At 42.8% G+C, this 14486-nt stretch overlaps 2 protein-coding genes across 2 annotated transcripts; one reads left to right on the forward strand and one right to left on the reverse strand.

Annotated features, from left to right (window-relative positions):
* Positions 1 to 3: 3 nt before the first annotated feature.
* On the reverse strand, positions 4 to 5865 carry znf518a (zinc finger protein 518A). Its single transcript, XM_071897065.2, has 3 exons — positions 5805 to 5865; positions 2264 to 4633; positions 4 to 2009 (listed from the first exon to the last, which is right to left on the reverse strand). Exons 2-3 carry the CDS (start codon positions 4617 to 4619, stop codon positions 1333 to 1335), a joined length of 3033 nt encoding a protein of 1010 aa, XP_071753166.2. The 5' UTR covers positions 4620 to 4633; positions 5805 to 5865; the 3' UTR covers positions 4 to 1332.
* Positions 5866 to 9720: 3855 nt separating this feature from the next.
* On the forward strand, positions 9721 to 11964 carry ccnj (cyclin J). Its single transcript, XM_071897069.2, has 6 exons — positions 9721 to 9859; positions 10092 to 10183; positions 10265 to 10475; positions 10600 to 10899; positions 11138 to 11297; positions 11607 to 11964. The coding sequence occupies exons 2-6, from the start codon at positions 10115 to 10117 to the stop codon at positions 11962 to 11964; spliced, it is 1098 nt and encodes a 365-aa protein (XP_071753170.2). The 5' UTR covers positions 9721 to 9859; positions 10092 to 10114.
* Positions 11965 to 14486: the final 2522 nt, after the last annotated feature.

Consider the following 14486-nt stretch of genomic DNA (forward strand, 5'->3'; position numbering starts at 1 on the left):
ACCTTCAATCACCACAAAACACCACCAGGAACTGACAGACTATTTGCATTTATTATCCGTTCAACAAGTAATGCTATCATATTCATGCGGATTCGTTGCATAACAAAAATTACTAGGCACTTGGTGAACACAGATTCTCAGGTAAATATTTAACAGTACCTCTAGTCGGTCTATATACAATTATAAATCTTTTATCTGAATTGAAAAATATGTACACAGTGAGCTGAAGTTTGCACCTCTAAAGTTGGGCTACATGCATAATTTAGGTGCATCTATCCAATGGTCCTAGACTGACACACACAAGCTGCAGTTCCCTTGTCCTGGATACCGAGGGGTCGCGGCTACATAAGGAAATGTGTAGCAGCAGCAGGACGCAGGTTGAGATTGTCATAGGCTTAGGCCTGATGAGGTGAGGTAATGGGAAATACAAATCCTCCCTTCATAGTGCAATTAAAAGATTATCTTTTCAAGTCAAAAGTGAGGAATTTCATTGAGGAAATCGTGCTCAAATTATCGAGGCCTACTGGTGTTTAAAATTCCAAAAGCAAAAATTTTACTAGAAATTCATTGACATCACATACCACAGGTTTAGCTTTAAAAGTAGTTGAATCCTTTGGGATATTTACTCCCACTGAATGAATGCCTGAAAATATGCCTCCCACAGATAATACTATATTGAACATTTTGGAGTTTATATAAAGATTTTACAAATACACTGATTCTTCCAACGGCCCATCATAAAGAATATAGAGGTTAGACCTGAAAGTCATAAATAAATGTTGAATAAAACAGCTTATTGTCTCTTAACACACAATTTTGGTATATCTGAGTAACTTGTGGGTCCTTGCGTCCCATTCCAAAAACATAAATATGACAGCTACCACACTGTATAGCCTACCCGTACGTAAATTGATTCATAAAACTCAGATGGTATGGCAAATACACATACTACAGTGTTCTATGAAAGATTCCATATGACAGTGTACTTAAATCACCTTAAATAACAAAGCTATTGCGTAGACAAAATATAAACAATACAAAGAACCAAGATGTCAACACCACAGCGCTGCGGCTTCTTAAATCATAACTAATCTAGAAAGAGTTTGACTCGAGCTACTCAGACTGGGAGAGAAACAAAAGTAAATGCTGAAATTACCCTGAGTATGTGAACCCTCCAGAAGTGTGACAACAATGGTTTACACTGTATCCTACTCAAAAGCAACCAGTCTTAATTAAGACGTTAAAAATTGAGACTATTATTGTGTCCATTATTGTTTTGTTGTATTGCAAAGCCACCTTCCATACCACTTTCTTTTCCAGTGTGGACGACATTTAAGAATTTTCACAGTTCGGCCTTTTCCACTCCATCAGGTGTCGCTGCCGATGGACCATCCACGTCTCCTGGCTGGCAAAGACCCTGCCGCAAAACCAGCAGCGAAATTGCACCGAAAGATCCCTGCTAGGAGAGACCGCACTGACCACTTCGTACTTTTTCCTGCTCATCCTTCTGAGTTTGAGTTTCAAGATGAACCTCTCCTGCACGGAGGTTTTGAAACGCGTAGGTCCAGGAGATGTGGCATTTGTCGGGCCATTTGCCCCGGGGATCTCGCCGTCAGCGGCTGAGAGAGCATTCAGTGTTTTGCGGGACAGTATAACCTTCTGGACCTCTCCTCCTCTGTACCTGTGGACAACCTCCATGATCTTGGTGACCTCGGGGATGTCGGCGTCTGGATGATTTAGCACCACAACAGGCTGCTCTCCCAACGGACGCTTGACCAGCTGACTTGGACTTACGGCTATCAGCTTCAGGGTCCTCTCCGCGTCTCTCGGGGCCGGCTGACAGTGGCGCGCAGAGGCCGCTGAGGGCTCCTCTTGGATGGTTTGGCTCGAGGGTCTGCTGGTGGTGCTGAGGAGATCTGGACACGGGTCCGTGGGCAGTTCTCTCTTTCTCTTCCCTTGGACACTCTGCTCTGAAACAGCGAGGCTTGAATCTTCAGAGGGCGTCTTACCTGTAAAAAAGGTGGAAATACTATCATTTGAAAATGCTTTGAGAAAAACATAAAAGGCATGCTATTGCTCTCAGCACACTGTAGTATGGATGCAGAAGAGAAAAAAAATACATCACTGAAAATGCTTTTATGACCATGAAAGCAAAATGTGAGCTGAATGTTCAAATGATAAATGTGTAATTAAAATGCTGCAGGTTTTTACGTTCTAAAACATCAGTCTGCAGAGATAATAGCTATATAATTTAGCTTCTTACCCTGTGGTGTAATTACAGGTTGGGGAACAAGGGAGGACTTGGCATAATTCCTACGAGGAGTCTCGCCATCAGTGACTAAAGTCTCTTCATTGTCTGACACATGGCACTCCATGGCACTGTCAGAGTTTTGGAGCAGTACAGTTTCAGGGCATCTCTCTGTAGTTACTGATGGTTCCTCTGAATGTGACTGGCTCGTCTTACCGGCTGAACTGCCGTTGTCAACTTCTGTTTCAACGCACTGCAGCGACTGCTCCGTTTCATCATGGATTTCTTGATTTGTCGATGGCATGGCTTTGAGCGCTAGGGGTTTCTGTCCATCCATATTTTGAAACCCCGTGGGCTTTGTAGTGCAATCGGGCGGAACTGAAATCTTGTTTTCGACCGTGTGCGCACTGAGGTCACTGCATGTGCTGAGATGTTCGCGTGATTTTGGGTCGAGTTCTTCCTCTGACTTTGATTGCGATGTAGACGTGATAGCTTTGGAGATGCTGTGCTGGTCGGTCTCGGGAGCTTTGGTCCAGTTCTTCTGGTCATTTTCTGTTGACGGTGCTATTTGGACAAACTGCTGCGTCTCCTCCAAAGTTGTATGAGGGTTTGGTAGTAGATGATGGTCGTCCGGCAAACCACCTCCTGATGGAGATACAGGGCTTTGCGACGTCCACTGCTTTTCCTTAACGGGATTCTTTTTCAAAACTAACTTCAATCCTGATGATCTTTTAATCCTAGTTTTAGATCTGGTCTTTCTTCTCCATCCTCGTCTGAATCCTCTTTTCCTGCTCTTATTTTTAGGCAGAGCTTTAGAAATTGATGTCTGGTCATCACTCTCCTTTGTCAGCTTCAGCTCTTTGGAGGCATCAGTTCCATCCTCATTGGGATTTACATTTTTAGCCTCCTCACACTTTCTCTTGTGTTCCTCAATATCCCCGTCAATCTTTAATTCCTGATTCTCTCTGTTTTCTTGGATTTGAGCACAACCAGCTGGCTCATTCTGGGCTGAGATCGAGGCATCGTCATTCAGAGTCATTTGATTATGTGCACCGTGGATTTGATCGTTCAAATTTGGCTGACATCTATTTGGGTCAAATACACAATGAGCGTCGACAGCAGCACTTTCAGGGGGAATAGGTTCTTCTTTTTCTGATGGCGTCGTCGTTTTGAACCTTTTGGCATATGCAGTACCATTCTGGGGTACCGTTATCTGGTTCTTGACTGTGAGGACAGTAAGATCCTTGCTGCTGTTTGGGAATCCGGAGTTAGACATTATGCCGTTCTCTGACTTTGGATGAAGATTCACATCCTGAGGAACATTTGACAGTACAGTCTTAAGAGCCTTGGTCCATTTCTGGCCACCTGTTTCCCCAGCTGTAGACCTCATCAAAAACTGTTGAGTTTCCTCTAACGTTGTTTCTGGATCCGATAGGCTGCAGTATTTATCCAAGAATTCTCTTCCCGGCAGAGAGAGGCAGCCTTCTGACAGCCAGCACATTTCCCTAACTCTATTTCTTGTCAATCTATGCTTCATTTTTGGGTTTGCGTCATTTGGCTTGATTGTTATGGGGTGAACCTCCTTCATGTTCTGGTTACCATTCTGGCCAACATGGACGGTGTTCATGTGCTTTGTGATCAGCCGTTTCTGAGGCGTTTCATAGCCACAGTACTGACAATGGAAGGTATGAGTGGTTGTTTTACACCCAAACTGTTTCTGAAAGCCCTTTTTTGTGTGAACTGAAAGATCAATCTCGCTACCACTTTCCAGGCCCAAGTTATGTAGATACATGTGTTCTAAAAACACTCCAGCATCACTTGTGGAGAATTTCTCACACGTTTCACATGAATATTTGCCATTTTGGCAGTGATGCGCGGTCAGGTGTGTGCTGAATTCTGAGAACGTGCGTTGAACATTGTCATTACAAATATGGCAGCTAGAAAAAGTGTCCTTGTGGCTTAATAGATGAACCTGAAGGTAGGAGAACTCATGTGTACTGAAAGCACACATATGGCAAGGAAAAACTGGTGAACTTCCTCTGTGAGTTTCCTCAAAGTGTCTCACTAAGTCTTTGGGAACAAATTCCACGTTGTCCTTGCATTGAGAGCATTTGAACCTGAGTATATTTCCACTGTTCCTCGCCCTGTGTTGACTCTGTTTTGTTTTACGGGGGGACTTCTTTGATGAAGGCCACGGTCTGTTCCGCTCCCACTCCTCTGCTATCTTCTTTGGTCCGTGCTTATCTTCACTTTGCATAGTTGGGGGCTGAACAGCAGTCTTCCTGAGGCGGAGTCGTTTGTGCCAATCTCTATTCTTCGTGTTGACAACCCGTTTATTGTCTCCTGTGGAGGTAGCCGCGCAAATGTCCATGTCGTTTCAGGACTCTGTAAAAGTGTAGCAAAAAAAAAATGTTAAGCAAAAAAAAAGAAAAATAATAGACCTTAAACATGAGGTATTGAACAGTTAATGCAACAAAGAAGATAAATGTCTGTCGATCAAATTCCTGTACTTTTGTTATTAAATGCTTTCAACAGACCTGGCCTTTTCTGCAAGTGGTTTGTTAATCTTGAGATTTAACTGTCAAACTATGACTTTGCATTCTAAAAAGCACAACTTGTTTTTCAATTCTGCATTTGTGACAGGTTATAACTGCAATTAAGAATTTTGCATATATGCAATGGATTGTTGTAACAAAGAATAAGATTAGATACAGTCCATGATACTACCATGCAACAATAACACTTGTTATACCAACCTGAGTAATATTACATGAACACTGTGTGCGATTTGCTACAGTAGTGTCCTGCAACAGTGACTGCAGCTCCACTTTGCATGTCAGTTTAGCTGTGAGTCCACCTGTTGCTGGCTATGGTTCAAATCTATTTTACATGGACATAAATCTATCAAACTCAGATCAGGTATAACAGTCAACTCGGCTGCATATCAACCACCAGGTGCAGAAAAACTATTTTCAACTCAAACCCACCTGTTCAGATAGCGTGCTTGATCCCATACTTAAAACACGACTAAATGCGCTACAGAAGAAGCTGCATTTAAAAAACTTGTAAACGAACAAATGCTCGACAAATAAATGAACAGCGCGTCAATTAGACTTCGTATGAGCAGATTGATCGGGGCATCATGTGCGGCCATTGTGCAATTTGGTTTGACCACAACAAAGTGATGAGACTGCCTTTGTAACGAGCAACAAACGCCTAGGGAATAATTTAAAAGTTAAGATGAAACTATTGCATTGCGATTGCATTCACGCCATTTTCCATTCCTAGGAAACAACACAATGTGTTATTTAGAAACGGAGCTAACTCCGCGTTGCCTGTTAAACGTTATTTGACATAGCGTTTGAGTGATTTGAATTAACGTGACGCACAAGAGCTTACAAAGACGAATAACTTCAACAATAAAAAAGCATGCCAACAAAGTTATGCCATATCCCTTTTTTAACCTTGCATCGAGTTATTACTGCAGATAAACGCACCGGGCGGCCTGGATGAAAGATAAAACTCATGTTATTTAAACACTTCTCTCGGTTTTTACCTTTTCTTTTGTGGGGAGCTTGACAGCTCAGCGAGTGGCAGCCATGATGTTTCATCCGGGGATTACAGCCCCTGAGCTGCTTTAGCCTTTAGCCTGGTTCCTCCGACAGAGACCGGAGCCCGTCCTGGGCCTGCATTACTACCGAAAAACCGACTGTAACCGTTAACCATGGTGTGGGTGCGTTAATGTAGTGGTAAATTCAAAGGTGGCTAACCTACCACCTCCAGTCGGTGATTAGCAGAAGGCAAACAGCCACCACTATGACAAAAATCACCTATATTTTCAGCATGCATCATGCTTCGTCCCTAAAAAGACCCCGTCCCCACTGAACTTACATCAGCTTGATACTACAATGACGTATCCTACTATGAATTTATGTCATAAAAAAATGTGCCAGCCTGTACATGGCTCTGTTTAGGTGTGTTACCCTCCACTAGATCCACAGTGGGTGTTTAAAGCATGGTGAGGATAGTGGTAATAATGAGTAAAAGAAGTTGCTTAATGTTGTTCTTAACAAACTGTACTGAAATAATTAAAAAAAAGAAAATCTACAGGTATGCAAACCAGCAGTTAGGTGCCCCAGGGCAAGCATCTTCAATTGCCTCCCTGCACTGCCAGCACTCACCATTAAACCTTTTATATAATGCATCTGCCCCAGTCAAGTGCCCACCTCATCAAATAGCCTGGGTTAGGCAAACTAAAATGACACAAAAAATTGTTCAATGTACAACTATTTGAGATCGTTTGCAAATTTGTATGCATGCAAATTTACAATTTAAATAAAACTGTATCTACCCACAAACTCAAGGCTTTTGGGGCTTTTGGTGGTCCAAAGCCCCAAGGCCCTGCATGTCCTGTTGGTAATCCGGTTAATGATATAGCGTAAAGGAAGGCCCAATATCCGGCAAAACTGTTGAGAAAAAGCAGGTAGGTCTGCTATACCAAAGGGAAGATGGATACCCTTGGATCTGTCTAGCAGCACAGAAATCACATAAACACATAGTGAAGGGCTACTCCCCATGAATCAATAACAATAGCCATAATAATAGCCTGCTAGACTTGAGTTCAGCAAAAGTGAGACAATTAATGCATCTGGATGTTAGACTATGACATTTTGGTGATCTGTTAGAAAACTATGAATATGTGAAAAATATATTAAATGGTTTTAGGCACATTTGGCAAGCAATTTGATGTAACCTCCTGTAGTTAAAAATAAGCAGGTCATCTTATTTAATAGTAACTTTTTAGGCTACTAGTCACTATAGCAAAATTGCTGTTTAGCCTTAAAGTACATGTGGCTTCTTGCTTTTGCTTTTCAATTTTCCTAGAAATTATTCAGCTTTTCAATTTTCCTAGAAATTATTCAGCCTAACAGACACTAGCTGCCAACTTATTCACAAAGTATTACTAGCTGCAAATGAAATGGGTTTGTATTAAATTGTATATGGCTGGGCTTAGATGTGCTTGTGCTTTGTGACCTTCGTGCTGACAGCAACCTTGAACTGAGCCCTCTCAAAACTAACTTAAGGTTAAGATGAGGACTGAGCTACAAAGGAGCCCACCTGCAGAAAGTCAATGCTTCAATTGTGAACCCAGCTGAGTCATTCAAGATCGTCGGCACCACCCACACCCTCAAATTGAACCAGACTATCTCCTGCATTAGCAGGCCCAAAAGACAATGTTCTTCCTGCAACCACTGAAAAAGCCAAGCATCACACCGCCAGTCCTGGTCCACTGTAATAGATCAATAACTGAAAAGCTCCTAATATTCTCCATTACAGTCCGGTTTTGCTGTCTGTCTGTTGTGAGGACAAGTGGCAGTGTGTTGTCTGCACTCCTGAGCGGGTCAATGGCTATCAACTTCCTCCATTAAGAAACCGCATGACACCAGTGTGAAGAAAAAGAGTAGCAAGGACTGCCACCAACCCTGTCCACCCAGGCAGCCATTTGTTTCCTTGGGGAGACAGTTCCAGTCCATTAAGAAGAAGACCACCTGTCACCTCAGCAGCTTCTTCCCCACAGCGGTTACCCTACTTAACCAGTCCTCTTAAGACTCCCGTAATCTCTGTAAACCTTACCACTGTTGCTGTTTAGTAACATGCTTTTTATTATTTATATTGCACCCTGTATATTTCAGACCTTAAACACAATGACACTTTGTAGCCTCAGGAATATACAGTAGGTTCTCCAGTGTTGATAAATGATTTCATACTTACAGTCTCCTCTTGGCTCAACACACTACACTTCCCTCTACAGATTCAACCAAACTGTTTGCCATGCTGCATGGACACACACATAGCTATTAAATATTGAATGTATATATAGAGAGTGATATATACTGTCTGTAGTATGTGTTACACTGGCCTTTTTAATGATGTATACAAACAATTTCCCTCTGCCACACCACCAAGTTGACTTGTTCAGGTAAAGTGGGACAATGCATTAGATAAAATAAAAGTCCTTTATAGCTATTTTGAAAGTGGGTTGGAAACCATTGTAATTATGACTTTTAGAAATAGGACATCATTTGTAATCCTTGGTTTAATTATCATTAGTACATTTTGGATTATATTAGTTCTAATTTGTGAAGAGAATATGTTTGAATATGCTTGTACGTGTTTTCGAATGGAAAAGTGGTGCAACACATTCTTGAGAATCATATTTTTTTTAAATTATTGCCTATACTACAGATAGATTGCAGATTGCATTTTAAAATGACATGTTATGTCCTTTCACTGTGGCCTGTTCTGTAGCCAATATAATCTACTTTTCAATTATGTTTTTGGAATGGCAATCTATAGATTTTAAATTGGCCACATGGAAGTGAACCTGACCCATATTAGGCTAAATGATGTTCCAATATTAACTGAGTCCTACTATACAGTTTCCCCACATAAAACCAGTGCTTTTTAAAAAGGCAATGGCCATGTTTTCATCATCATGGTTTCTGTTTTGTGGTTCCACTGACATGGGCACAGTGTTCTGATTTCTCACGCAGTCTAGAAAGACTTATTGTAGGCCTATCTGCAAATGTGGCTCACTGTAGACTGTGCATTAACAAGCTGGTACAAAATAACCTAAACTAAAGAAACACTGTAATTGCACTGTATTGCAGTGCACAAAGAGAATATAAGGATTTGAATGAACTGTGGAAGTTTTTTTTTTTATATTAGACAACTTTTTATGGTAAGAATGCAATAGGCCAGAGATCTGAAATCCATTAGTGAAAGGAAGACAGAATGCAGAAATGTTGAGTTTTATTGGACAGATTTTCAATCAAGACTAATCTCCTGAGGGCAATGATTTTAGTCTCCAGTGATCCATATTTCAGACATCAATCAGTTCAGAATATGCATATCTTGCCCCGACTAACATGAGATATTCGATATACATTGTTTCATCTAGCTGGCCGCTATGGATCCCCGCCAGTGATTGGATGTTTTCTGTTGTTGTAAGCTTACTTTTAATTGGCAGCAGCGTCTTGTGGGCTCGTCCAGTCTTTGCAGTGCAGAGGAATGTTGCCTTCATGTGCTCCTCGTAAACTTCTACTTCCAAGATTAGAAGTCGTAAATACAACGGCGTTGCAAATTGAAGTGCTTTTGGTTAAAAACCTTATAAAGACCTTATAGCAAAATTGTTTATTGGTGGCTATTGTTTTACTTTAGAAATCAAGTGGTACATAACTAATTTAGGCTGTAGGGGCAGAAGGAAGAGGCGAAAATATGCACCAGACATGTAATGGTTTTGTTAAATTTATTAGCTAAAGGTTGTTTTATACATCAGTTTTACTAAGAGTTGTTGATACGTTTTCCATGCTATCCGCCCTCTAAACGCATTTCGGCTTTCCCAGTCTACTTTGTTGGGTAGGTCATGTGCAATGTGCATGTTCAATACTACACTCATTTTACTGATAGCACTTGAAGGCAGCAGTAGTGTTTGCTGAACTCGTGGTCGCCTCACTCACTACAACAATGAATGTAAGCATGTTCGGCTAGTTTGAATTGAAGTTTACTTCAGTGAAACAGCCAGCAAGATTCACTACATGTGCTAATTGGGTGAGTCTCCACTTTTCGATGTTTAATATCTGTATTTTCCAGCATGGGGAAAGCCACCGAACGCCTGAATATTGAATGATCAGGGTGCTCAATCCTGGTTTTCTACTCACTTCACATTAGTTTGAAATGTCATACATCATCAGAAACCCTCTCATGAGGTGGCTGTGTTCCCTATGGAGAATACCTTTAAGCCATAAGGAATGACTGCAGTTCACACCTGTTTGTATTTCAGACGTTTCCAAAGCACCCTATTAAATGGAGCTAGAGGACCAATGGTGGAAAGGACAACTCGCTGCAGATATATACCAGGCGCTACGATACAAAGTAAGTGGGATAACCACTTTATGGTTGAGTGGAAAAGCGATAAACTACACTGAGATCTCAAACGCAGTATGTTGTTAACAGGAGCTCAAGCTGCCTTCCTACAAAGGGCAGTCTCCTCAGCTCAACTTCAGGCGATACTTTGCGGACCTCATAGCCATCGTCAGCAACCGCTTCAGGCTGTGTCCTGCAGCCAGACACCTTGCCGTCTACCTGCTGGACATCTTTATGGATCGTTATGACATCACCGTGCAGCAGCTTCACATGGTCTCACTCTCGTGCCTTCTTTTGGCCAGTAAGTGTAACTGGCCTCTTTACCAGTTTATACATGCTCCAGCATTTCACAGTTTGGCCTGTGTGATTGGTTGGTGTGATGTGTTTGTGATGGCAGCGTGTCCCTCTTCTCCCCCCGACTGCAGGTAAGTTTGAGGAGAGAGAGGACCGGGTGCCCAAGCTGGAGACCCTGAACAGCCTGGGCTGCATGAGCTCCATGAACCTGGTGCTGACCAAGCAGGGCTTGCTGCACATGGAGCTGCTGCTGATGGAAACCTTCCAGTGGAACCTGTACTTCCCCACTGCGGCTCATTTCATAGAGTACTACCTGTCCATCGCCGTCCACGAGGGAGACCTCCATGACGGCTGGCCCTTGACCTGCCTGGAGAAGACCAAACTGTACATGGCCAAGTATGCCGATTACTTCCTGGAGGTCTCCTTACAAGGCAAGCCGCATTTCATATGATCGGTGATGTTTAGATAGTATTTGTACCTCTTACAATCAGCGTCAGTGGGTCTCAAAGTGGTTCTAATTCTAATTTCACTCTCACAACTGTTAACTCCCTTAGTAACTGAAACCTAATCAGATATAAGTTGACACACAGCTGAATTGCAGCAGTACAGTGCTCAAGCTGAAGATGGTAATGGGCTGCTGTTTTTTTGTTGTTGTTTTTTCCCCCCCAGATCATGTGTTTTTGTGTTTTGCACCCTCCCTGGTGGCTGCTGCATGTGTGGCCGCCTCCCGCCTCATCCTGCACCTGTCCCCTACGTGGCCACCCCGACTGCAGCGCCTCACAGGCTACACATGGGACAACCTACTCCCCTGCGCTGAGAAACTACTCATGTGAGTGTCTGTCCCCGGCTCCGTATGATGACGCCAAATTGCGCACAAGCCCTCGACAGTTAATAAGAATGACTGTAGTCACCAAGGACAATAAATGTACAGGAATTTATCTTGGTGACGTTGACGCAGATGGATACTGAGAAGTCGGTTTCACTGTGCACACTGACACGCATTGTACAAGGACAACGGGATCTCGCACACAGTGGAAGGCTTTTTATGGACAGTAGACTACACATATCGCACTGCATATTCAGCAAGAGAAACACGTCAATAATTAACAGAGCAACACTTTGTCTTTTTTCCCCCCAGTGCACATGACAGCGACGTCAAAGAAGCCAACAAGCAGAAGTGCCAGCAGCCCAGCCAGCAGCAGCAGCAGCAGGGCCAGACGGTGTACCACAGTTCAGGCCAGGCAGCCACTGTGGCCCAATACCTGCACAGGCCGAGCATGCAGTACCCCCAGCAGGCTCCACAGCCCGCCATGGCCCCCAGCCACAGGCCCGCCTCCTACCTCAACCACTCCACCAGCCTGCAGGCTCCTAACGGCCCCCAGCACAGCAGTGCCCAGACCATCTCTGCCACACTAGACCCAAAGGCTAACCTTCCCAACAGGGCCTACCAAGTCAGCATGCACTACACGTGTGCTGCTCCGTGCTTTGACAGATGACGGATTTCCAGGATTTAGACATTTTCGGGAGAAGAGGAAGGCTGGATGTGACCCGTTTCTCTTGAACTGAGCCGATCACGTTGGATGAAAAGGCACGTTTTTAATTTCAAGAGACTTGCTGAGATTTGTACAGCACTTTGAACCATAGGGTGGACACAATGTGCAATATGCATACTCTGCTGTATTTTTCTATTGACAGCCTGCGTGAAGGTGTTTTTTTTCTTTCTTTTTTCCCCCCAAAAAATCAAGATGATTGAGTTATCTTCAGGTGTGAATGTTGTGAGGTGGATACAGGGTGGGTTTTGTGCCACTATACCCACTGATATTACTGTATAATTTAAAAGTCCTGTATTTATCTAAGCCAAATTACCTCAGAAGCATTGAACTTATATTTCCTTGTTTCCCATAGCCATTATTACTATTACTATGATGGGAAATGTGGCATTAACAAAATGAAGGGATTTATGTCAAGTTGTGGTGGACTTGAGATAAGAGAGCACAGTTCAGTTAGGTGTACCACAAGCATTTTTCTGTTTAAGTATATTGCTTAAGTTTTAAATTGTGTGTCCTAGAATTGATATATAATATACAAGTCCTATACTTGAGGATTGAGGTCAACTTTTTTTTTTTGCTTCTGTGGGAGAGAAACGGATGTGCAACAGTAACCACACTTCATCTCACAAGCGTCTCAGTCATCCAGTGCAGCTGGAACATAGAAGGCTGCATGCTGGTTTTTGACTAGGAAGACCCACACTGACAGGATGTGGCTGGGTTACAGGTGGCTGTAGACAGCCAGAGCAAACTCTGTTCCTGGAAAAGCAGTGCTGTGGAACCTGATGTTGTAGACCGTGTTGACCACTGTCTTCATGTCCTGGTAGGCCATGTGGATAGGGAAAGCAGTAGACCAGTTTCAGTGCGTTTGTCAGCAGATTGGAAAAATGAGCTACCCGCCAAATGCTGGTAAATTGTGGCTGTGGTTGGTACAGTTGTCTCACCTTGGTAAATAACCAAGTTTTTAGAATAATTTCCATTTGTTTGGCTGGTGAAATAGTGACTAATGAGGTCTGGGATCCAGAAGCTAGTGTGGCCAGTGAATGAAAAATGTAGTGTCCGGCCCTGTTATGGATTTTCCAACAGGACAGGAGACAAAGCTCACACCTAAAAATGTCACTGATGGTGAGATTGTACCTTGTGGTGCTACATGGCTTCCAGCACCCTGGTGTTCTCCATCTGGATGGTGACGGGGGAAGGGTTCCCCTCCAGCTTCTCGAGGACCTCACAGAGCGTGGCTGAGCAGCAGGGGTTCCTCCAGTGCATAACACTATTCTTCAGCTTGACCTGGACACTGGGGAGGAGGAACGATATACAGTAACATGATGCTTGCATGATGCTCCTGACGCCAGGATCTAACACAATAAACAAGGGGTTGCAGAGTATTGAGTAGTGTTATGTTACCGCTGCTGATGCGTCATACTCGAAACCACAGGGAAGTAAATGGCTGATGTAAGCTTTGTTTGCTGGATATTGAACCACACCTGAAATACATCCATCATAACACTGTTTGTGCTCTAAGCAGCTGAACATGAACAAAAGCTATGAGAAACAGCCACGACACAATAGAAGTAAAAAAAAACCAGCAAGAGCAGTATACTTTGGACTATTTCATTTAAATCTACTGTTACACACAAAAACATGGCACTCTTATATTTTGTCCATTGGCAAGGCAGTCCACAGCCTGTAGAGGGCAGTACATGTCACATTTCTGAGAGTGCTTCCCATCTCTCAGGTTCAACAACTCTGCATTTTTCTCTTGGGTGGGAATATATGCTGTCTCTCCCTGAAAAATAAGATTTGTCAGGGTTTTCACCTCATATAGTGGACCGACTAATGTGATATAAACATGTCAGCAGTGTATTTTTTCAACTTTTAAGTGCGTTATGCTGCTACTTAGCAGACAGACTTCCCAAGAGAAGCCATGCCTCTGCTTTCTGGAGATGAAAGAAGTTGCACAGAAGAAAATGCCAAACTAATACTGTTTACCATTGTCAACTCCAGGCATCATGCACAGACAATTTTGCATTATTTAATAAAGGCATTGAAAATAATTTGTAGTTTCATCACAGTCAAGATTTAACCTCAGTTCAGACTTGCTTCCTAGACTCTGAACTCCGGTTTGTTATGGTTGGTCGGTCAAAGCTTGGGTAGGAATAATCTAAATATTTATTCTAGTAAATTATTTGTGTACCTCGGAGGTGAACCACATGTCCCCGCTGTCCCCGACGTCACAGGGGAAGGGCAAGGTTGGAATCAGACACAAAGGTTGCCAATCTCTCCTGGGTTACATAAAGTCCAAATCAATGAGTTTTTTACAACCCCAACAGTTTGTTTCTTCAACTTTAGACCTGAACTCCTGGCTATAGTAGTAGTAGTAGTAGTAATTTATTTCGGTCCTTTTTAACAATTTTCCAAAATGTATGTACATAGAAATAAATAATTAACAATAAGGCATTAAATGAAATGGA

The sequence above is a fragment of the Centroberyx gerrardi genome, chromosome 15 (genome assembly GCF_048128805.1).
Source record: "Centroberyx gerrardi isolate f3 chromosome 15, fCenGer3.hap1.cur.20231027, whole genome shotgun sequence".
NCBI classification, from domain to species: Eukaryota; Metazoa; Chordata; class Actinopteri; order Beryciformes; family Berycidae; genus Centroberyx; species Centroberyx gerrardi.